A 24,743-nucleotide genomic window follows, 5' to 3' on the forward strand; every position below is an offset into this window, starting at 1 on the left:
TGGGCACCTAAATACCCTCAAAAATCTGGCTTAAGAGTTATAACAGTAACACAAAGGAATAATAACTTGTTATTCATGCCAGAAGGATTTTACTGGCACTGAGCATATTGATGTTACACTGGGGAAAATTATATTTACATGTTTTAGAGCACTGAATTAATTATAACATAAAATAAAACTTTGTTTAACATATGTAAAGAATCTGTTCTCCAATACATTATTCCTTGTAGGGATTGAGATAAAGTGTTTTACCAAGCCTAGGAAAGCTGTAAACAGGGAAGTGACCAGTGTCCAATGGTTGATTAGTAGTCTGAAAAAAAGACATGGAACAACCAAAACAGATTGCTCAGCCTTAATGCTAGATCCATGCCTATTATTTTTTTGCTTCCTTGCTGCTATTCTTTTGCTTAAACCTCTTAAAGTCAGGTTGTCCATTTTCCAGTTCCTATGAAAATATCTCATATAATTTCAAAATAACCTTGAAATGATTTATTTTGACAATTTTAATGTTATAAATCCAAAAGAGGAATAGATATTTTGGCTTCTGGGTCATCCTTAGGCAAGGGAAGAAATGAATCCAGTCTAATCTATATGCTGCATGATGTATATATTTTTTCATGGCCTCAGGAAGACCCCAGAGCTGAAAGTTCTGTATTAATTTTTGATGGTTAGTTTCTATTCTGATGAAAAGTATTTCTTTATATCTGCAATAATACAGTTGAAGCAGCAAGAGCTATAGGGCTCAGAAAATGTCAGCAGTACTTTTACAGTTTGATTTTAAACTCAGGGCCATAATTGCAGGAAACAGGTTTTGACTCATTTTACTGAAACTCAGCTTGTATATTTTATCTGTGATAAAATAACTGAAAATATAATTGATAGATTTAGGAATTTTTCCGCCTTGCTTCACCTCCTGAACATGAACAATGAGAATTGTAACATTTCTGACGTGTTGGGAAAGACTGGCAAAATCCAAATTCTCTGCTATGTTAAGAAAAAATAAATCCAGCTTGACATGGGAATAGGGATATTTACCACAGAAGTAGATTTGTGCTGAAGTAGATGCAGATGCTGTAAACCTGGATCCTTGTGCTCACCTTGCTCTAATGGTAATTCAGGGAGACACAGAACTGGATCCAACATGAGACAGACAGAAACTTTGGTGTAGTTCTGCAATGAGCAGTACCCCTCCTCTAGATGAGGAACGTAAGTGGCCTCTATAATTTCCTTTGTAGCTGTCTGGAGGTCACTGGGTGCTTAAAACCAAAAAGGTGGAACTGAGCCATTCAATCAGCTGAAGACCTGGTTGAAATTTTGAGGTGATTTGGCTGATCAATATTATTTGGATAGTCTTTGTAGGCAGTGGCTGTTTAAAGGAATGAAGGCATTTTTGCACCTGTCTGGAGTATTTCTGTTGAAGCAGTCCCAGCTGGTAGAGAGTGAGTGATTTTTCTGCTTGTGTAGCACCTGCTTTTGATTTCAGAGGGGAAACAAGAACATTACTTCAACGGGTGGTGACATTAAATACAGCTGTTGCCTGGCATGTTACCTCTATTTTACCCAAGTGAAGGCACTTCTACCTTGCATCATGGATAGGTTCAAGACTCCAGCTGTAACCCCCCAGAGGAAGAGACAGAAAGGGTTGCATTCCCCAAAACTTTCCTGCAGTTATGAAATAAAGTTCAGTAACTTGGTCATTTTTATTATGCAGAGGAAGATGGGAGTGACCAGAAGGATGTTTTTAATGGAACTGGGAAGAAAGAAAGGTTTCAGGGTAGAAAGTGAGCTAAGGTAGGAAAATGTTTATGTGTTTTGAAATAACATCTGGTAATGCTGTTTGAAGCATTCTAATTAAATAAATATAGTCATAGAAGTGTCTGTGATTGAAGCTTTTGCCAATGTTTTTGGTGGATATACTTGGCTTTTTCCATTATAAATGTGTTCCAGGACTTCAGTGGGTGTTCCTAGTGTGTGGTTTATTTCTATTCTCTTCTAGACAGAGAGCAGGGAAAGCACAAAACTTAGCAAAATTTCTAATATTTCACTTTTAAAATGTGCATTTCTAATTTATCTTTATTCTGTCAATTTTTGTGTGTCTGCATATAAATCATGTCTTTAGCTCATCTGAATCAGTCATTGCTTATTTCTCCTTTGAAGTCAGGTTAAGATTAATCTAAATTTTATGGACAATTTTGAAAATCAAAACAATGTTAAATATACAGAAATGGAAATTGTGATGGGTTGAGGGGGGCATTTGTCTACATCATCTCGGCTATTACAGTATTTAACTCTTTTATCCTGATGTAAGTCTTGAAGTTATGGCTTATATTTGATACAATCTAGAAGAACACTTTTTGGAGAAAAATCTTAGGGGTAAAATACCACAGATGTGGCATTTGAGAGTGAAAACATACTCCAGATTCAGTTTTGTCTGGTTTCAGTAAACCATCTCATTCTGAGGGAAGTCTTCCTCCCAAAAGTGCTTTACATGAATGCTGGTTATATCATTATGCAGTTTTCCAAAAGCTGCCTCATTATATAGGTTCTCTGAAAAGCTGGAGGAAAGCCAAGTATTGATAATTTCTCTGGATCTGTACAAAGAGAGTATACAACTGGGTCCTGCCTATAAAAGCTTATTTCTACAGACTTTTTTTCAATCTCATCAACTTTGAAAGTCTGAGGAAGAAGGGAGGGTGAAATAATTTGTAAAGCAAGATTCAAGCAGGTATTGAACAGAAGTAGGCAATTAGCATCTGATACAAAACTAATTGAATTCTTGGGGAAAAAAGAAATGCAGTGTGCTGTTCTGGATCCTACATTAGTAATCTGTAGAGGATGTGTAAATGCTTTGTCTGGGCTGCTTTGACACACAGGTATTTATTGCCAGTATTTCAGACATTCTGTAAGTTGTATGAGGCAGGTGTTATGTTTAATTTCAGCTTGGCTGCTACTGGATAAAACAAAACTATTTAGCTGTTGATTTTTGCTTTTGAAAATGCCAGAGGAAATACTAAATTTATTATGTTCTGTGCCAAGAAAACAGCACAGCTGTACAGGTATGAAAGGAAACTGGAGCACAGCAGCTAAACTGCTGCTGTGAGCATAGTTATGGCAAAGTTCCCAGCTCTGCAGCTTGGTACAAATACATAACATATGAATATTTTATATGAAGTGAAATAAACCACAGGAAGCAGAAGTTCTATGTCTCTAACTGTTTTGTTTTTTTTAACTCAAGTATAAAGATGTGACAGTTTAATTAAATAGGACCTAGCAGGGTTAAATAATAAAAAACCCAACAGTATTTCATGGAGATTCACTTAATCTGTGTTTGTAATTTTTAGAAGAAAAAAATTGGGATTTATTGTTTTTCAATGGATTGTGCTCTACACGTTCCACTATATGGAGAGAAAAAAATTGTACTGTTGTACATAACACGCATTTCTGAAGTACAGTCCTTTCAGTACCTTTCTTATAGTTCCAAAATACAGTATGCTTATTGCATTGGAGAGTTATTTGATGGCAGTTTGCTATGAAGTGATTCCAGGATTTGTCATTGTGATTTCATGACTTTATGAAATTGGGGATTACTCATTTGAATAAGGACCTCAGAGACAGGCCAAGGGGCTTTCTTGGTTTTCTGAAAGGTAATTTGCTTTGGAAGGTTGTGCAGTCTGCCTTTAACAGCACACGTCGTGTTTTGAAGTCCATGCTAACCAGCAATCTCCACCACTGGTGTCCTCTCTGCTTCGACAGGCTGATGGCTCAACTTCTCCAGCTGTTACAGAGCAATCTGTCAGGTCCATTGGAAATTTACTGTATATGCAGAATCTGTCACCATCGTGGGCTGGCAGAAAGTCACAGAGACTTTCAAATGGATGTGACTGCCATCATGACAATATATGTTCCAGCTCTAGCTTTCCTTCTGTAAAAATAGTGTCAAGTAGTGATGCTGTCTGTCTGCCTTTCTCACAGGGAGTTTAGGAATCTGTTGCCTGATAGAAATTAATGTTGGAATATATTTTCTAGATTCTTAAGTCCTACAAGTTGATGGAAGTGAAGAATTTTCTCCTTTCTCTCATGTTTTTGTGCGAGTGACAGCACCCTCATTGGATGCGTAGGGAGCAGGAACACTCAGAGTTATTCAAAATTTTCTACCAAGTTTATTTTCCTAAACTTGCTGACAAACATCAGCAGGCCAGATAGAAACTTACAGATCATCCTAAGTATGCATGTAATCTTTTCTTGTAAAGTAACTTTGTCCCTGTCCATTATTTTCCTGTGATGGGTACAGAATGTGTCTTTTTAATCTTTAAAATGATCACCTGATCCTTTCCAATGTTGTTCTAGTACAATAACCAAATTTACTGAAATAACATTTGTGCTATTGTATTTTTAGGCAATGTACACCATAAACTGTATTGATTAACAATTCAGGCTGTAAATTTTGTATTTACTAAACCATTAGTTTTGTTATATTGGCTCAGCAGCAAGGAAATGGTGTTTAGATGAAGCACATAGTTCATAAGATTTAATTCATGAACATTTGGCAATGCCATATGTAATGAATGGCTTTATATAAGTACAGATAACTTAAGTATCCAGATAGATATTACTAGCTGTAAAGTTTTAAATACTTGTTAACTGACTTTTTAATGTTGCAAAGCTTTCACTCATTGATGAGGAATATTGGGAGGAGGCTGTCAGGTGTTGTCAAGCAGCCTTTTATGGTACTGCTTGTGTAAGCTAAATATTTTCAGAATTGTGAAGAATGTGTATTAGGTCAGTGTCTATGGAAGGTAAATGATCCTTCAAGAAAGAAAATGCTGCACTTACAGGAGCTGTCAGACTATAGCCTTTCCTCAAGGCAGAGTCCGTGACCAGAATAAATATATGGTGATATGAAAACTTAAGTGCTTCCCACATCCTAAGGTACAATATACACTACAATTTTCAGGAAGCGGATGGTAAGTAAATACAGAAATAACTGCTCTGTATCTGTGTACAGTTGGATTCAGTGAAAAAAAAAAAAAAAGAAAAATTTTTGTGTGCTTCTTGACAGTGACTCTGTCACTCATATTGTGGCTGAGAACAACTCCTACCTGGAGGTGCTGGACTGGCTGAAAGGACAGGCTGTGGATGACATCTCTAGGTTTGAACTACTGGACATCTCCTGGTTTACAGCCTGCATGGAAGTGGGAAGACCAGTGGATTCAGAAGTGAAATACCGTCTCATGGTAAGACAGATCCTGCAGTGTGAATAGAGTGATAACCAAAATGAATGGCTGTGATTTTATTTATTTTTTAACCTAAAATGTATATAGTTATTATATATATATGTTATTATATTTGAATTTTAATTTCTTTTCTGTGAAAAAATTCACACAATTTTAATAGATTAAAAACACCACCCATGCCTTCTTTATCAGTGTCTGGTAATGCTGAATTACTGTGTCTTTACAGGTTACAAACTGGTAATACAGAATCACAGAATGGTTTGGGCTGGAAGGGACCTTAGAGATCATCTAGCTTACACTGCCCTGCCGTGGGCAGGAACACTTTCCACTAGATCAGGTTGCTCAAAGTCCCAATCAGCCTGGCCTTGAACACTTCCAGGGATGGGGCAGCCACAGTTTCTCTGGGCAACCTGTTCCAGTGCCTCAACACCCTCTCAGAAAAGAATTTCTTCCTAATACCTAATTCAAATTTCCCCTCTGCCGGTATAAAGCCATTACACTCTGATCTATCACTGTGCCCTTGCAACAAGTCCCCCTGCAGCTCTTTTGTAGCCCCTTTAATTACTGGAAGGCTGCTGTTAGGTCTTCCTGGAGCCTTAAGAGGCTGAACACCCCCAGCTCCTCTGCAGTATCCGTCAATAAGGCACTTGTTGCAGTTCTGGTACTTGTGGTATTTGCTCAAATACCTCAATATCATGGTAAATATCCCGGTGAGAGCAGTGCATTTCAATGGGCTGTTGATGGAATACTTGGCCTCCTCAAAACAATGTAAAAATATTACAACTTTGCTGTTGCAGGGTGCTCAGCTTACAGCTGGGCCCTTGAAGGATCTGTGGAAGGAAGACTGATGCAGTATGTGGACATGTGTTTACAGACTTGGCACCATCAAGTAAAATTGTGCTAAGAGAAAAAATAGTTTGATTGTATTTTATTATCTCTCAATGGAATCTGTAACTCACAAGATACTGCAAATGGCAAGCTGATTATTTGATGCATGGTGTTTGATCTTGAAGCAATGGATGATGATGTTTTCCCCTGATCTATATCTGACAAATTATCTGCCAGTTTCTCAGATTGGAGCGTAGTGAGCAGCAGTGGTACTGAATGCCTCGGCACAGCCCATGAGTGATGGGGGTTTGGTGGGGATGCCAGGCATGCTGTGCCCAGCTTGTGGCACTGAGCCATGAAATAGGCCCAGCACTGCAGCTGGATGAAGCCGTTCTCTCGTTCTGCGCCCGCCCGAGCCTCGCAGGGATGGGTTTAATGTGCACCAGCGAAGAAATTAATTCATGTGTCAGGAGAACTACAAGTCTGATCTAAAGCTCTCTGAAGTAAAGTGAGGGATTCCTGCTGATTCCTGAGGGTCTGGATTAGGCTCTGTGTGAACCGTGACCACACTGGGACCACGGCAGGATGTGCAGCATGTGCCCTCCTCTGAGGCACAGAATGCCTGAATATTTAACAGCAATGTTGTGCTGTTGGCTGCTTCTTCTTTTTGGTATTTAGATTATGAAGGATGATTCATAAATACTGTCCTTTCCCAAGAAAAACTGTAGCTCCTGATTATTTTTTTCCAGTCATATTGCATTTTCATTGCCAGAAAATATTTTCCAGGTTTTTACATATAAGAATGACTGTTTAATAACAGTTTGGGCTGGGGGGAGGGGGGAGTGAATACACCAGATGGAGCTGTCGCCCTCAGACTCAGCATGATTCCATGACAGAATGTGTGTTTATATTTGAAATCCTTCCAAGGATATATTTTTGCAATAAATTTATAACATTTTTCAGTGAATCAGCTCGAGGGAGAATAGACCAAAGAAATTAATACAAGAAAAAAACAAACCCAAAAGAAGGCCTTGTAACTACTGCTTTATTTTATCTTACAGGCCATAAAAATATAAATACAGGGCATGCAAAGAAGTTCTCTAAACAAGTAATGCATCAAAACCATGAGCAAAATCCTGTGAACCTTCCTGAGAGTTTCACATCAGCATTAAAAGTAAACCAAATTGCCTTTTATGTACATTCTTAATTTCAGCAGCATGAGGAGACGTATAGATTCAGATAGCTCAGAAAATATGCTTTGATAATTTTTATTTCTTTTCAAAGAAATGCCTCTGTCTTTCTCCAGAATTCCTCCAATTGTTTTTTTTTTAAGTTGATGAGAAGGCAACTGCCTTAGTTTTATATGAAACATCCTTTGGATTATTGGTGGAGCGTAAACTTCTGAAAAAGGTATCAGCACTATCAGGTCATTATTATACTTTGAGACTGGCTCTGCAAGTAAACGTGTCTGTTTTTATTGAAACATAAAGATTTCATGCTAATAAATGTAGAGTACAATAAGGAAGCCAGTGACAGCTATACTGTTATTTTTAAAGCTTATAGTTAAGACCAATCTTAATTTTATAGTTGCTCTGAAGTAATAAACATTTTGTAAAGCAAACAGGGAGAAAACAAGAATTCTAGGAGCGTAGAAAATTTAAAAATAATTTTATTGTTGCAGTGTCACCATGCTAATTCTTTTTTTTGCCTTGAGAAATGAGGAAAGATTGAAGTAAAGGTTAATTTTCTTTTTAAGTACTAGACTGAACTCATACATAATGTAATTTAATTGGAATTTCACTAAAGACAAATTTGGTTCGTTATGTCAGACTTGTAAAATGTGAAATGAAAGTGAATTAACAAACCTTGAACTCAAGCTAGATCATGAAGGTTTTGAAGTAAAAGGAATGGATTGCAGTGGGGGAATGTTTTGGGTGAAATCTTGTTCCCATGTGATTTTGTGGTCAAATTCCCATTAATATCAATAGCAGTAAGGTTTCATCTTTCAGATCCTACAGTAGCCTGTTTGGAAGGTTATTCTTCATTCAGGACATTTGTTTTACTGCATTAGTAAAAAGAAATGTCCTTCTCCATGCAAAACAAGGGGAATAGAGTCAGAGTTACAGACCATTAGCTAACATTCTAATTACAATTGTCATTAAGGTACATCTTTCTGCGGTAGTGAATGATCCAAAAGATGCTCTGATGTTAGTGATTTATAGAGAATAAAAGGTTGGTTGACCAGGTTTAAGATGGACAGAATTATTATTGATTCATTTGGTCACAGTTGGCTTTTAGGGTTAGTAGCCATCATTTAGTTTAATAAGCTTTGGAAATATGGTAGCCAAATATCTGCTTTAAAAGGGAAGCAAAATATTTCTGTGGCAAAGGTCAGCCCTTGTACAGACACCTTTCCTACTACAAGTAGATGGGTATCCTTGACAATAGCAGGACAGGGACAGGAATTAATACACAAGGGCATCCCCACGTGCTGGAAAGTACTGATGTTTCCTGGGTATGGAAGAGAAAGAAGCAGAGGGGAGGCTTTCAGAGGGATGAAAAGAGAGGAAGAGGTCTGTAAGGGTTGCTGCACACTCAAGCCTTAAGAACTGTGCTGTGCCTGCATCTGTTCTGCCTTTTCCTCAGTCAGAACCTAGAAGTTGTTAGCTAAGTTGTTTTGTATATTTTTTTGTTTTGTTTTTATTTGTTTGTTTTTAGTTTTTTGGGTTTTTTTGTTTGTTTTTCCTGAAAAAGAAAAGAGATTTATTTATTTGAACAAAGGATTTTTCTCCACATTAGGGAAAGAAAGTGCCATCTTTTAATCCTTTGTCTTATCATGTGTCAGGGAAGCATCTCACTGTTTCATTGTGGAAGAGAGAGGCTGTAAGTAATGGAAGAAATCCTTCATACTGACAGTCAGAGTTTCTCAGGAAATAAAAATGAAACTTATCAACTCTCTGCTTTCTCTTCATAAAATGCTGGATATCAGAAGACTTTATTATTTGGTCAGTGCTGCCTGGGCTTTACAGAGCTGCTGGCTGGCTGTCTCTGTGCACTTCATTCACTGCTGCTTTATTTTCTCCCTGTTATTTCCCTATGCCATTATACTTCGTGGTGTGTTAAAAAATAATTTGACAAAGAGCAAAGTAGTCCCCCCCCCCCAAGATTAATTCTGCAACCAAGTCTGTCTGCTTTACAAATTGATGCTAGTGGTAAAGGCTGTTTCTCCTGCTTATTCCATGTGGAAAATGTCACTGTGAAAGAGTAGCAAGTGACATTCACTGCAGCCTGGATGTGGGGTGGAAACTCTGACTAGCTCTAGTGATTAAGTAGCCTACACATTTGGATATTTTTCAGTGATTGTTCCTGTACAGTGTACTGCAATTTCTTTTTAATGTACAGTTGTAAAAAAAAAGATGCATTTTTAATGTTTATATTTTTCTATTTTTCCCTTATTTGTAGTTGTTTCTTCCAGTACTAGAAATTATTTTTGCTGTAATGAGTTTCAAGGATTCCTTGTTCTATACTGTAATTACTATTGATGGAAGTTTAGGTTTGTCCTGTAATCTGTACAAACAGTTTTTTTTCCCATCTGGTTTTCCCACCAAATAGAAGTATCAATTCAGCTCATGTTCTGCTGCTGATAGATCATTTCTATAGTTCACATGCAGGCATCATGATATACCCTGCAAATCAGACTGTAGCAATTATTTTTTGCCAGATATTTTTGCTGTTAGTATCTATCCAAAGTTTCTTCTGTTATATATAATCAAGCCAAGTTAACTAAATGCATAAATTTTACTGATTAAGGAAAATGCTCAACTATCTTTGCTAAGGCAGGATTAGGATGTTTATATCCTGTCTCTCACACTCCTAAATGGATAGATTTTCTGCATCAGCTTTGCCCTACTCCACAGTACCAGCTAATGCTGCACGTAGGGCTCTTGATCTTTGTGTGTCTGTGTCCTAGTGAAGGTAACAGCTTATTATATATTCTATTCAGTAACATTCTGTTTGTTCACAGTCCTTGCAGCTGGCACTATCATTTCAAGCAGTATATTAGCACTAATCAATCATAGCTTATATGATTTAAAATCAATTTTAAAATATAATTCATGAATGTGTGCAGAAGTGGATGAGTTGTGTTGTTGTCCTGACTGAAACCCATTTTGGTTATTCCCAAGACTGGTCTTACACATAAAATAGCTTTCCTCCTTTCAGGGTATGCTATGAAAACCACCATATAATTCACTGCTCCTTCAGTTGTGCAAGCAAATACCTTTTGTGTGTGTGAATACTGTTATTTAACTACTTCATATCAAATACAAAGGCAATTCAGCATGAAATTATAATTGGGGGCATGGTTATGAAGATACACACAGGTTTGCTAGCCTTTTGTCTGTGTGGTTGGATACAGGGGGAAAAGGGCTCATCATTCTATTGGTGTGAAAATTTATTTTCTGTATCTTCATGATATTTTTTTATTGTTATTGTTGAACTAGTGCAATGCAATAGGTTTTTGACACACCTGCTAAAAGTTTTCAAGCAAAAAGACCAAGAAGAAAAAATACAGAGAAATTCTGGAGGTACTTCATGCTTTTGAAGTATTTCAGATTTGGCACCTGAAACAAAGTGAAGGAACTGAAGGACTGGATATATAAAGCAGCAGAAAACCAGTGTGAGATTGCCTTTTCTAGGGGCTTCCTAGTCAGGACATTCACATGTTGAGGACTTGTGCTCAGGAATCTCTTTTGGCCATGGGGATATGACTCTGAATCCTGCCTTTCAAGAGGATTCCCATCTTTCAGGGGTGGGTTGCCCACAGACCTGTATGACCTTGATGTATTTTGCATGGAGCAAAATTAGGTGAGGAGTGCATGGGCATGGAGGCAGCCTGGAAATTAGGAAATGCCCATTCAGGGCTCGGCATCTGCTCCTTTTCCTTGCTTTGGTGAATGTGTAAAAATGATGTCTGGATTGGATCAGCACTGATGGGAATTGGCTAAGGGAGAACCACATCACTAGCTGGCTGTTGAGTGAAAAAAGGGTGGTGGTTACTCTTCTGTAACTGTTTATAAATGTTTCCTTCACTTCAAATTTCCAAAATTGAACATTTTCCTTAATGAATTAAATCCAAAGGAAAAAAAAAATTATCATTTTACCTGCAAGAGGGGAGAAAACTCTATTTCAAATTCATACGAAAATTTTTCCTCCACTACTGAATTTAACTACAGACCGAAAAAGTCAGTTGAACATTTCTCTTTGGTCTAATATCCCTAATCTTATATTCAATAATCTAGTGTTTTAGAGCTTATCTGCTCTTAAAGCTTTGTAGTTTTTCAGACTTACTGTAATAGTGAGAGTAGTAGAGACACACATTATCTAGAAAGACTTTTTTTTTTTTTTTAAATGGCAGTGCCATTGAAAACTCATTGTGAGAACTTACTACAGAAAATCCAAAATCCCAGTAATCACCAGATAAGCTCTACCGTCAGTCCAACCAATGTTGGAAATCAACTGTTTTTCATTGGATGATGACAGCAACATGATTGTTTTCTTGCGTGCTCTTCAAAGGTTTGTATTTTGGGCTTGTGAAATGTACTTTTTTGTATTTTTAAGTTATTTGCCATGTGTGTCACTAACTCTTCTGTTTTTTTACCCTTGTTAGGAGCAATGCCAATATCCTCTGAACACACCTGAACTGGAAATGCCAGCATTTATTGCAACAAAAGTATCTCAGTATTCATGCCAGAGAAAGACAACTTTAAATAACTACAACAAGAAATTCACGGTAATATTTATTCTATCCATAAAATAAAAGCTAGTGTAATTAGAATAATTACTACAATACTTGCCTCAGTATTTTCTGTGTCACCCTCAGCAAATTCCTGAGTAAACAGGCAGCATAATAACAATTAAAAAAGTTATGAATCTGCCATACTTAAATTAAAATTGAGTGCAAGCTTAATTGCATCCTCTAAGTGTTGCTGAGAGCTTAACACAGTGGATCTTTAAATACATTAATAGCTTGTAAACACATGAATTTTTAAAACAAATGATAGAATAACATTCCAAAAGTGTCTTTTTGCCTTTCATCACAGTCTTATTTGACAAGCTGGAAGTATGATAAGCAAAAGTTTGGTTTAGGTGAGTCCAAGGTTCTTCACAGTTGCTATGCTGCCTTTTGGTTTGCCCAAGTGTCCAGTTCTTCAAAGTACATTAAGTATGTTCTAAACTTCAGATTTTCACAGCTGAGCAGTTATGAAAAGAGATTGCATGTTAAATACTTTAACATCACAATACCTCCTTTGAATTGTCTAGTTAAATAGAAATCTTGGAGACTGTCATATATCCTAGTTAATGCTTGTAAAATTACACATTTCAGAGGGTATGAAGGGTCTGAGTCCTCTGGTTTAAATTCCTTTGGAGTTACTGTGCTTAATGGCTCCTCCTGGCTGTCTCTAAATACTCAGTGACCACTATTCAAAAGGAAACATTTCTCAGAGACTCTAACGTAGTGCACTCTAAATATATCTGGCATAGTTACATGCATATGTTTCAACTATAGCATCAAACACCTCCTCATTTTTCTAAAGCTTTATTATTTATTTTGTTATTATTTACAATTTTTATGATTCTACTTTGTGTGCTCCTGTAAATACATACAAATATTTCAAGGAGATATTTTTTGTAAGATCCATACAAAAAGAATAGCAACAGATACCAATTATTTGTGAATATAAACCCTTTAGAAGGTAAATACTAAAACCTCTGGAAATTCAGAACTAAAGATAAACCTACAAGAAACTCAAAAATGTCTTGATCTGGGAACACACAGTTACAAATTAAACAACCTGAAATTTGTCTTGCAGTTATACTTTGAAATAATCAGCAATTACATCAAATATATGTTACTATTTATGGTAGTCAAGTAGGTTAAACTGTTTGCTTATTTACAAAAGGTCTCTTTTTGAGCAACGTGATGGGAGTTGAGTTTTGACCCTGTTTTGATATTGATCTAGAGACCTCCTGAGGTATTTTCTAACCCAATGTTTCCAGCATTCCCAAAACTGCTTCTTTTGAAATGGCTGCATTTCCCCACCTCCTGCTAGAAAAGCAAGGCTGATTGTAACCATTTAATCTCTTGGAAGCAGCAGCTCTTTTTCAATGTTTAGAAGTATCAAATATAAGCTGCTGTAGGGAAAATGTCAGACCAAACATAGTATGACAAAACATTATGTAAAATACCAAACCTCTTGGAGAAGTAGGAATTGTCTTAGTTCTACACTTCCTGAAATCAGTAGAATGTGGGACCTGGCTCTTTGATGAATTTTCTGTATTACAACATTTTGTCAGACATTCTAAAGGGAAAAAATTAAAAGGAATGTGACAGATAATGGCAAAGTAAAGTGGTTGCTCCTAGAAGGCACAAAGTTGTTGATTTAATTGTCATTAGCATTTAGCCCACATTCATTGAGTGGTTTCTGTTATACCTTGTGTTTCACAGAGGCAGTCCCTAAATTACTTCCAGGTGTATCAATGCAGCAGTCTTAATGGCAAAGTACAGCTTGTATTTGGTGAGTTTAGCTGAACACAAGTGGGGCAGTTTGATGATGGGAGTACTGAGAGTCCCTTCTGTCACCCTATACATGAAACATTTCTGAGTCTGGGTAGACACCGGGTTTTGTGGTGACAAAGGTATCAGCTTTTCATCTTCAACATATTTTGGGAGTAACTTCTCTGAGTTCATGCTGTGTTTTGTTTCTGGAGGTGGAACTGGGTAAGTTTATATTCCGTGAGTGTCTAGAATCAGCATCTTTACAGTTGTAGTGGGACTCATTGGAGCTGCTGTTCTTACTCCTCACAGCCAAAGCTGGCAACGACAGCTGAAGGGTTGGGTGTTTATGGACTGCCAGAACTGGCCCATGCCTTGGAGAACTGCCAGTTAGTCTGCCTAACGCCACAGGAGCCTGATTTTTAGATTTGCTGTTGTTTCGTTGGCTCTGTATTAATCCTGTAATTCATGTTCTTAAATAAAAGTGTTCCAACAGATTTTTCAGTGCAAGCACTTAGCAAATGCACTGAAGCATTGGTATAATTCACTTGTGCATGCTGTGGGCAGCCAACCATTAAATGACAGTTTTTCCCTGGGTCAATACCATACATCCTGAAAATTGGGTCCAAACTATCTTGAGTTATGTGTTGATGGTAGCATTTTGTTATAACAACCTTATTCTGTGAGTCAGGCTTGTTCCCTTTTCTTAGAGATCTTCTGTTTTCTTTGGTTAGTTTGTTTTCTGCTCATGCCCAAAATGGTACAAAGCTATTATTTGCTAATGCATTCTTTGATGAACTATTACTGGACTTTGCCCTGATATATTGTATCCAGTTCCCCTTTCAAATAAGAAGTAGTTGTGTTGAGAAAGTGTAGTAATTACATTGGGACAGTCAGTAATAGGCAGCAATATGGGTGCAGCAGGATTTGTATGTCCTGGTTTCTTGGGAGAGGTACTTTTGGGGACTTGATTTCTGAAGAAATTGATAATTAGTAATCCTTTTAAATCTTGAGTCCTGTTCTGCATATATTTCATAATGAAAGACCACATATTAAAAAAAATAGCAGATATTTGATGAGAGCTCATGAGAGGAAAAACTGGTGGTTTAATATACTAGGTACAATCTCTATGTTCAAATGTCTCATGTTTCCTGTCTGTTGTAGTAGCCAGACAATAACTCACAGAAAGTTACAACAAACCAGTTTTACACATGGAAGAGGCTACAGAAGGGTTGACAAAAATTGCAGATGCCAAGGTTTCATTATTGTGATCAGTATGGGGCAAATCCCAGTCAATTTATGAGCTGTTGTGTAGTAAGACTTGTTGTGTGAAGAATACACTAAAAATGTCAGATGCCAAGAAGCAGACAGTAGAAGCATGTTCAGTTCATGGAGTAGAAATGCAACTGCTTCAGACTTGGTCTTTGCAGTCTTTGGGTCACTGAGTGCTGTGGCCTTGGGGTGTGCAGGCTGAGAGCCCCTGGCACAGGCTCTGCTGACCTGGGAGGTCCAGGAATGCACCTGAACCCATCACCTGACTCACAGGTGAGCTGTGGCTGCTCAGGTGGGTAAAGCTGCAGTGCAAAAGAGCAGATCCTTTGGGTAGAGTCTGTACCTTAGCAAGTTTCCTTTATGTTCATCTTAAATATTGACATTATTAAGGGATATAATATTACGATATTGTTCTCTGGCTTATTTGGAGCTTCCCTCTCCCACTGAAAATATACACTTGGAGGCTGCATTGTGTTTTCTTGTGCTAAAATAAAAGGAGTTGTTCTGCTGTGCCCAGGAGGGGCTGTTGGATTTGAATACTAATATCAGACCGCAATAAAATTAGAAAAGATATTCTTCTGTGAGGAAAATACAATTTAATTCTTACAGAAGAAACTAATTAAGTCAGAAGCAAATGGTTCTGTGTTTCTGAGGCTTATTGCTAATGCTGCTGGATGTTACTTTGCTTTGGCTGTTACTCATGGTAATGAGAATGTGGAAGTTTAGCACAGGAAAGCTGCCTGGTTTCCTATCCACTATGTTAGAGAAAAATAAAAAAATAAATATTTCTTTCGTCTTTTGTATCTACAGAAAAATGTATCAGTTATGCCGGTGGCTCAAGCAGTTATTATTATTATTTCATTTTAAAACATACCTCAGAAGATCCTCAGTTTTAGTTTTATAATGAACTTGGGAGCTGTGTAGTAGAAAACCACTAACTGAATGAATACTCTTAATAACATGTAGTGTCCCACTGACATAGCTTGCTTCAGTAAAAATTCTCCAGACTGCACCTCTGAATTATGATGTGAATGTGTGCCAAGTGCATGCCTATTCAAAATTAATTGACAGTTTGGTCTAAGTAGTAAATATGTATTCAGATTTTTAAGATAAATGGGAAGGTGCTTCCTAAAATACAGATTATAAATACATCTTTACTTTTCAGCAGTTTAAATTTGTATGATACAGTAAGTCTATGTTGCTTTCTTTGACCATATTAATATATGTAATCTACATTTTGTATTTCTTATTGCAGTGTCTCTATTATGTAGTCCATTTTTATGTGATTAACACTAACTGCATTTCTGTGCTGTGTCAGCAGACCTTTTTTCACATTTGTATTGTTTTCTTTTACATAATGTGGAATAATAAGAGAACTTCTCATGAATTCCATTCTGTTTCAAGAAATGAACTTGTTCATTTATATGAGGAGCAACTGGAGCTAACATATTTATTTCTAGTAATTGTGTTTATGCAGGGACTCTGAGGTCATGCACATTATGCTTTTATTGTTACCTTCTCAGCTCCTTTGTTCTTCTAGCTGATGTAAAATAACATGATAAAATCTTTGGGTCAGGGAAAGTGCTGGGCTTTTCAGTCCAGATAGAAAACAAAAAAATCCGACTGAACAAAAAGTAATTTCATTTATTTGGAAGTCACTTTAGTCAATATTGCAGGTTAGCCTAAATTGCTTAACTCTTCTTGAAATAATCACCTGGAAGAATTTATTTTCTCTCTCAGCCTATACAAAGGCCATTCATGTGCCAGATAGCTCTTCCTACCAAAATACAAGATTGAGATTTACAATGGTGAAAGGGAGAGGAAAATTATTTGAATGAAAGCTGCATTCTAAAACTTTGGTCAGTTTTTAATGGTCATCAAACGCGATGTGACAAGAAGTAGAACCCGTCCTTTGGATTTGCAACCTATTAAATAAACAGGTGGAGAAAAATGATTGAGAGAGAAAGAAATTTAACTCAAATTGCCATTCTGAGCATAACAGTTTTTCAAGCACATACCACGTAAGATTTTTGGTTTTTTTAATCACAATTTGCAATTTAGCTCTTTGGCAGATTGAACTTACTTGTACAACAGCATGTTAATATTTTTTAAGTTTGTGCTGCAGTAGTGTTTGCAGACTCAAGTAAGATAGGGGCCTTTTTTATGAGAGATGCTGTGACAATAATGCACATTGTGAAAGCATTCAAGCCCTGGAGTGTTCACAGTCCTAACAGAGAGTGAATGGAAGGTGCCAAGAGAAACAATGGTAGGGAGGTGTGAAGCAGCTTTCCAAGGTCTCACAGCAAAGTTGTGACTGTAACACAAGTGCCCTCTCCATGAAGCTGTAAGAAATTATTTCAAAACAGATTTGATTTAAAATGTTTTTTTGTTTAATATTTGTAATTTCTGTTCTAGCAGAGTCTTAAACTGAGTTTACTAAAAACTGTTTTGCAAGTAGCAATGGACCTGCTGTGATGTTGTTGACACGACCAGGATAGTATGAAACAGCTCATGGGACCATTAATTTGTTTTGCTTTTCTGCATGATTTGTACTCTGATAACCATGCTGAATGTTGTTGGTCAACTGTTCAGCAGAGACTAGCACAGTCTTACTGATTATCATTTTTTTCTGAGAATCATTCTCATATACTAGTTGAGAATCTTTCACTTTTTTGTTGGTTTTACAAATGATTTTTGGCATTTATAGTATTTTAGTCTGCATTTTTTGCATATGTAAGGTGATTACTGATAACTTTGTGTTGTTAATGATATTTTATCTTATTAGTTCCTAAATACCAGTTATTAAATGATATTCAGAATTCTTCTCTACATCTTTCCCCTTTCTTATTTTTAACACAATTCAGCAAAATCTTAGTGTTCTTTTGGATCTGACCCACTGGCATCTGAAAGTGCATTTAAGCCCCAAATTTTTCCATAGTCCAAGTCTCACCAACAAACATTCCACAATTTCATAGATGGAAGTAAAATTTTCAATAACTGAAGAACTGAAATGTAGCCCAGCTCTGTTCCATATTTCATTAGAGCAGACCCTGCAGAGTACTCTGAAGATAATGAAATTCCTGTGTGCTGGAAATCTCTGGAAATTTAGTTTCCTTTTAAACTGGTACTTTTTAAGCAGGTAACCTGAATATTGATCTGATTGATAAAGCGAAGGTGAGGTGCTTCATGTAAGACATGAAGTTTAGAAAAAATGGTCAGTAACTTTTTATATTGCCATAAGTAGACTTCACCAGAGACCTCTTAAATTGTAGATTTTTCTTAAGCACTATTACAGTTTTGTATACTTTTCCTGTCTAGAACATTACTCAGTATGATCTATACTATTTAATAGACAGCAAGTCCAGTTGTTCTCTTTACTTAAATGTTTTATCAAAAAGAATGTTAAAAGTAGCTTTATGTAAAAGACAGATCTGTAATTAGCTGCAGCATTTGCAGGCTATGTGGGTTTTTTTGTACAGAGAATAATGAATATTCAATACTCTTTAATTGTTTATTTTCAACAACTTAATGAGCTTCACAGACACAGGAAAACACTGAAAAATGTAAACTAGGATCATAAAAATGCTTTGATTATATTTTCTCATTGACTATCAACAGCCTCTGAGTAAAATGCTTCATGTGATTGTATTTTTCAATAGTGATGGTGGCACAGCTTTTCTGAGAACTGCCCTCCTGGCAGTGGGAAGGGACTGACACCTCTCTAGAGCAGGGTTGGTGCTGGTATATGCAGACACAATTATCACACTGGCTGATTATTCAGTGTAGAACACTTAGCAGATGTGCATGTGAGAGGCTGCCTTTTGGGAGTGGGAAAAAACATCCCACGACTTTTTGAGCGCTCCAATCAAAACTGGCTTTGCCAGTCTCTGCCATTATTAACACATGTTGATGAGCAGCTGCTTTTGGGAACCACTTTTCTGGTTATGTTTATCAGTATAGACTATTTAAACAAGAATGTAGCAATTACATCATTTTAGCTCTGCCCCTGATTAATGCTTTTGGTAGTAACTGGAGTAAGAAATTTCTTGCCAAACATTGCTTTCTTGAGTATTTATGTGTACAAGTTATAAAGAAAAAGAAATCAAAAGTAATCTTAATTTTGTGAGTTGACCTATAAATCTCACTTGAAGCAACAATTAGCATATTCTATTCCATAGTAAGAAAGAATCTTTGGGAGAACATCCAGAAAACCCCACAGCACAGGAAAAATCTGACTTCTGTTGTCCCACTTGTAAAATACATTTCCCCATTTGCTTTGAAGTACTGTCGGTGCTGTGTCTTTTCTTCCATATGCAAACTGGGATGAATCCATGTTGCTCGTGACCTCAAACTGGTAATTTCACCTTTCTCTGCATTAGTTCTCTTTCTAAATGGGAACTATAATGTTCCTATCTTTTACCAAAAAGTGTGTAATTATATACAATATAATCTGTCAACTAAATAAAGATCTTAAATTTGAAAAAAAAAAGAGGCAGTTGAATAAATCCAACAATTAGATACTGCAAGAGATTTAGGGACAGATGTTAGGAAGTTGAGGCTTGTGCATTATTTTTCTGATAGATTTTTGTTTGTTTGTTTGTTTTCCCCAAAGGAGCATTCTGTCTTCTCTTTTTGATTCCTTATACCTAAGGGCTAGCTGAATGTAAATGATAGTTGAAACTTCCAGATCAGGCATGTTGCTAAACAGCTGTCCTTCTCATGAGCTCTTTCATGAAATATTATGAAAACAGAATTTCACAGCCCTTACTAATGAGGATGGCTGATAAATAAATATACAGCTAAGGGGAGGATTCTTAGAGTGAGGCAGACAACAGGTGACTGACTCTTAGGGAGACCAAGGAGTGAAGTTCTACTGATGATATAGAATAAAGCAAATTGTAGCAACCCCTATTTTTATACACCTTAACATATTAGTGCAGGAGAAAAAAAGGGAAGAAAAGTGGTTTTGTTCAGCTACGGTACCTATTTCCTTCTGAGGAAATACTGTCAAAACAATTAACATCTCATTTTTTGTTTTGTTAAGAGGAATGTTTTGCAAATCGTAGGGTCAGCAAAGACAATGTTTTATTGAAGATTTAGAGTATAACCTTCATTTTGTTACAATGAGGCTATAATGTTTATTAGATAAACAACACACCATATCAGATGGTCTATTTTTATAGAACTGACCCAACAATGAAATGCAATATGTAAATAACCTACATTCATTGTGAAAAGCATGTTTAATTTTAAGGATTAAGATCTATTTTAGTGATCTAAACCATGGTAGTTCAAGTAAAATCTTGTTGTTTAAATGAGTCTGTGTTCATTCAATGCAGGGTATAGCTGCTGTTTTCTATTCCATAAATGTAATAAAGAGCTGACTTCACTGGATTTTTTTTGTCATATCAGTTAGTGGGCTTGGGACAGATTCACCTGGAGATATTACACATATAGCACTGAGGATGTACAAGGACTGCTGGTTTTTACTGGCCTTTATCTTCCAATATAAAGCACACAAAGGAAAAGCTAAAATTATTTTTCTTTAAACTTTATAAACTGTATATTCATTACAAATGAAATAAAATTTGAGACTAAACATGAACAATGAGGAAAAAGATACTCAATCTTTTTTTTCTTCCTGCTTTCCACTGCAGTCATTGCTCTGGTAAGCTATTTGTTGTCTCTTGATTTTATTCATATCTATTCCAAAAACATTTCTGAACCTGGCCTACAGCTGTGGGAAGTGGTAATTGCAGGCAGATGCACACTGGCAGCCACTTTTCCAGATTCTAGGTAAATATTCTGAGCAGTGAAAGTCTCACTGATAGAATACTCACCACTCTAGCAATGGTCCACTCTCACACATTTCTGAAGAAATCACTTAATTTTACAGTCTTGAAATTTTTTGGGGGTTGTGCAAGATTTCACTTGTGAAAATGTGATTTTCCAGCTGTTAATGAACTAAAACCTTCATAAGTTCTTAGGTTATTCACAAAATTATTTTGCAGCATTGGCTGTCTCAAAAACTGATATTCTAAAGTGCCAAACAGCAATAAAATTTATCTCCACCACTATGTGTTCTGCTCCCTGCATTTAATTTATAAAATTTGTTGCTATTAATATATATATTTTATATATTTGAGGAAGGAAACAGACCTCATATGGATTGTTTAGAAAAAAAAGAACTATTTGAACATTCTTCAGGTATTTTTGAATGCCATGTTAACCAAACCCTGAGTATCTAAAGAACCATAAAGAAAATGTGTTTCTATTTGCAAGGTTATGCATCTGACAAATGAGGAAATGGAGAGTTTGTTCCCTAAATTACCAGGTAGAAGCATGGCTACATGTTCAGAAAGATGAAGGTGGTTTCCAGTATTGCCACAGATTCCTGTTTGGTTGTGTCTGAAAATGCAAATGTTACATGCTGATCTACTGGATTGCTTGTGCTTGGGCATAATTCTAAAAATTATGACTCTATTTGACACTGATTTATAAGATCCACACAGAATACAGAAGGCAAATCTCACAAAAGATTTTCAAGCTTGGCTCTGCTACAGATCAAAGTATTTTCTTACATTTGTCGCTAAAATACCATTTATATGATACCTGGAAAACTTCAAGTTGCTATAAAATTAGTCTGCTTTTTTTTATGAACTCTATCTTTTCACCCTAGTGTAAAGAAATAATTCTGGAATTAGCATACAAAGTAACCTTTCTAAAGAGCATACTGAATATTTTAAGCTTTTATTAAACTTTTTTTTCCCTCCACCTCCCCCTGTCCCAGGATGCCTTTGAGGTAATGGCTGAAAATTATGAGTTCAAAGAAAACGAAATACTCTGCCTGGAATTTTTAAGGGCAGCTTCTTTGCTGAAATTTCTTCCATTTTCAGTAGCCAGAATGAAAGATATACAAGGGTTGCCCTGCGTGGGAGACCAAGTCAGAGATATCATTGAGGTAATGTACTTCTGAATTACCTGCCAATTGATTCCTTTACAGATCAACATTTACAGGTCAAGGAGAGGAGCACTGATACCTGTCTGTATGCACACAATCTCCTGCATTTCCCTAGTAACAATGTATTGTCCATGATTTTTGGAAACCTTTTGTCATAGCACAAGGCTCTGTCATGGAACCCCCACTCTTAGGAATGAGGGTAACAAGTGAGTAAAAACAAGTGAATAAATAAAGCAGTATCACCTTTGCATGTCATCTCTAAGGGCTCACTCTGATTTGCATGCAAGGGGTTAACTGTTAATAGTTTTGTTCATGTGGCTTCTGCCCTTGGCAACATCACTTTACTCACCTGAATGCTTTATTAGAAATATTATTTTTTGTGAAAGTGGTAAATATTTTAGTACTTTAATGTTGAATCTTACCTTGCTACTTTATAGCAAGTTAAATATAGTTATAGCAGAGCCTTTTATCCAGGTGATGGATGAACTCTACATTCTCTCTGGAACTTGGAGTATTCCCTGCATTTTTCTTTAGTTCTTAGCCTTTTCAGGACCCACATCTCCAGGTGCTGCTGTTCCATCAGGCAGCTGATCAGGGGTCTCAGCTGTTTGGAGGGGTCATTGCTGAGTGTTGTGCTTTGCTCTGCTCCTCGTTTGCCCCGTTCCACCAGCAGCCTCTGAAGTGCTTCTGGTACCTTCTATGTGGGGGGCTGGGATTGCAATTGTGATCCCACAGAAAATAGGATGGTTTGTTGGGGTTATATTCGTGGTTTTCTTTGTGAGTTTTGTTTTAAATTTTTATCAGAAGAACTGAAAGAATTGTACACTCCAGAAAAAGATGTATTTGTTCCTACAATGGTCTTAGTTTTGAGAGTAGAAAACTCAACCAAATAATGAAATCTAATTTTGAGGACAAGTAATTGATAGCTTATGATAAATAACTGCTTTCTGGCTGTGACTTTGAGTAAATAAATACTATGAAATATATTCCATGGTCCCAGTTTCTACTTCATCCTTGAGTAAATTTATGAGTAAGTAAGTACTGTGAAATTTATTCTGTGGTTCCAGTTTCTCCTTCATCCTTCAGTAATTTTGTCTTTAAAAGGCGTGCAGAATTTGATCCTGAGAGAATAAAATAATCTGCTTGCTAGGGGTTCTTTTTATTGATTGATAAAGATTGATAAAACTTGATTTTAGATTATTTCACTTAATCTTATGATTGTGGTAACATCTTAAAATTTATTTTTAAATTTATTTTTTATAAGTAATATTTTGCTTTGTTTAGGAGATTATTGAAGAAGGAGAGAGTTCTAGAGTTAAAGAAGTGTTAGATGATGAGCGATACAAAGCATTTAAGGTAAATCCTTTGACTTTTGTTGCTGTTGTTTAAAATTTCCCTCCCTTTAGTAGAACTTGGACTAAGCCATCAATTTTATTATAAAGGGACAATCAATATCAAGTACAAAGAAAAATAGATCTCAAATAAAAAGAAAGGGAAATCGAGAAACAGTGATAAGGAATAATGTGAGATAACTTTCTATTTTTAATGTGATGTCTACATAGTTGCTCTTAAGTAACGTAAGGCAACTTACTCTTTGCTGTAAGTTTAATGTGATGTGGGGTTCATTTTTGCTTCAGCTGGTTATCATTTTAACACTGCTTAATTTTATTCTGAAATTAAGAAAAAACCAGGTAAAGAAGATGACTCAGATCTGTTGTAGTTCTCTTTTGTGTGAGGCAGGAGGACTGGAGCTGTTCAGGAAGATTGTAGAGTCTTTTAGTCACACAACTTCAGAGTTGCAGGGAATCTAAATCACATAAATACTGCAGTTCCCATTGCTGAAATATTTATTGAATTCTCCATTGGAAACATGTAAGATGAACAAACATTATTTTCAATTTTATCTGCATTTTTGATCTCTATTAATACCCTCAGTCTTCAGAAAAATTAAAACAGAGTAAGACAAATGGGACTGTTTAATTGTCCCTGACATCACTCACTTTTGGTTCAGCTATCCCAAGTCTCTTCCTTTCTCTCTGACCTACAATACAGGCACGGAAGGATGTTCAGAGACAGTAGTTGATGCCATCCCTAGCAATATTCAAAGAGAGGTGTAGATTCACGTGTATAGCAAGATTCAAGAAGCAGACTTGCTTATTAATGCATGATTGCATTACAGCATGACTGAGGAACAGCTATTAAATCTTACCCTTCAGAGTTTAAGAAAATCTCTTGGAGATTAGAATAACATTTATCAGGAGACAAATTATCTCAAATACACTTTATGCCTTGTTTCACATGCAAAATTACAACAAACTTAGGTGGCTCTCTTCTTAGCTGAGCAAACATCTCAACATTTTGTCTAACTTAGATGTAACCAGTTGTTTCCACCGATTTTTTTTATGAGAGTCTAAGAAGAATCTCATATTAGTGAATTCCTAGATTTTACTGTTTAGCATACTCCTGGTGCCTGCTGCTTCACTTATCATGGCTTGAAAGATCACTGCTGGCCCCAGGACTATGGTTATCAAATGACTGAATTAAATTAAACTCTAATTTAAAACCTAATGTTTTAGGTGTAGGGACATGAGTTGACAGGGTCAGTTTGCCTCCTTACAGAAGTGGGTGCTGCAGAGAGCGAGTTCATGTAATTTGTTTCACCAACTGAAAAGAAGCAGTTCCCCCACACACAGCTGAAGAAATGGGCTCCCTGTTACTTCTGCTGCACTGCTGGCAGCTCTCGAGCATCTATAAATATGCTACATAGCAATGGATCTTAGTACAGAAAGGAAAAAAAAACACCACTTTTTTTTTTCCCCCCCTAAAAATTTGGGTGCATAGAATCCTTTTCCTTTAGTTCATTGTCTCAGTGTTAATTAAGTCTCCTAGAATA

At 36.5% G+C, this 24,743-nt stretch overlaps 1 protein-coding gene across 1 annotated transcript in view; it reads left to right on the forward strand.

Annotated features, from left to right (window-relative positions):
* Positions 1-1,588: 1,588 nt before the first annotated feature.
* Positions 1,589-24,743, forward strand: part of DNTT (DNA nucleotidylexotransferase) — an 81,082-nt gene continuing 57,927 nt past the window's right edge. The window contains exons 1-5 of the mRNA XM_058841619.1: positions 1,589-1,791; positions 5,060-5,234; positions 11,731-11,853; positions 21,680-21,850; positions 23,135-23,206. Of these exons, the coding sequence (XP_058697602.1) occupies positions 1,589-1,791; positions 5,060-5,234; positions 11,731-11,853; positions 21,680-21,850; positions 23,135-23,206 (744 nt within the window). The remainder of the gene's footprint in view (positions 1,792-5,059; positions 5,235-11,730; positions 11,854-21,679; positions 21,851-23,134; positions 23,207-24,743) is intronic.

Source organism: Poecile atricapillus, chromosome 6, assembly GCF_030490865.1.
Source record: "Poecile atricapillus isolate bPoeAtr1 chromosome 6, bPoeAtr1.hap1, whole genome shotgun sequence".
In the NCBI taxonomy this organism is placed as follows: Eukaryota; Metazoa; Chordata; class Aves; order Passeriformes; family Paridae; genus Poecile; species Poecile atricapillus.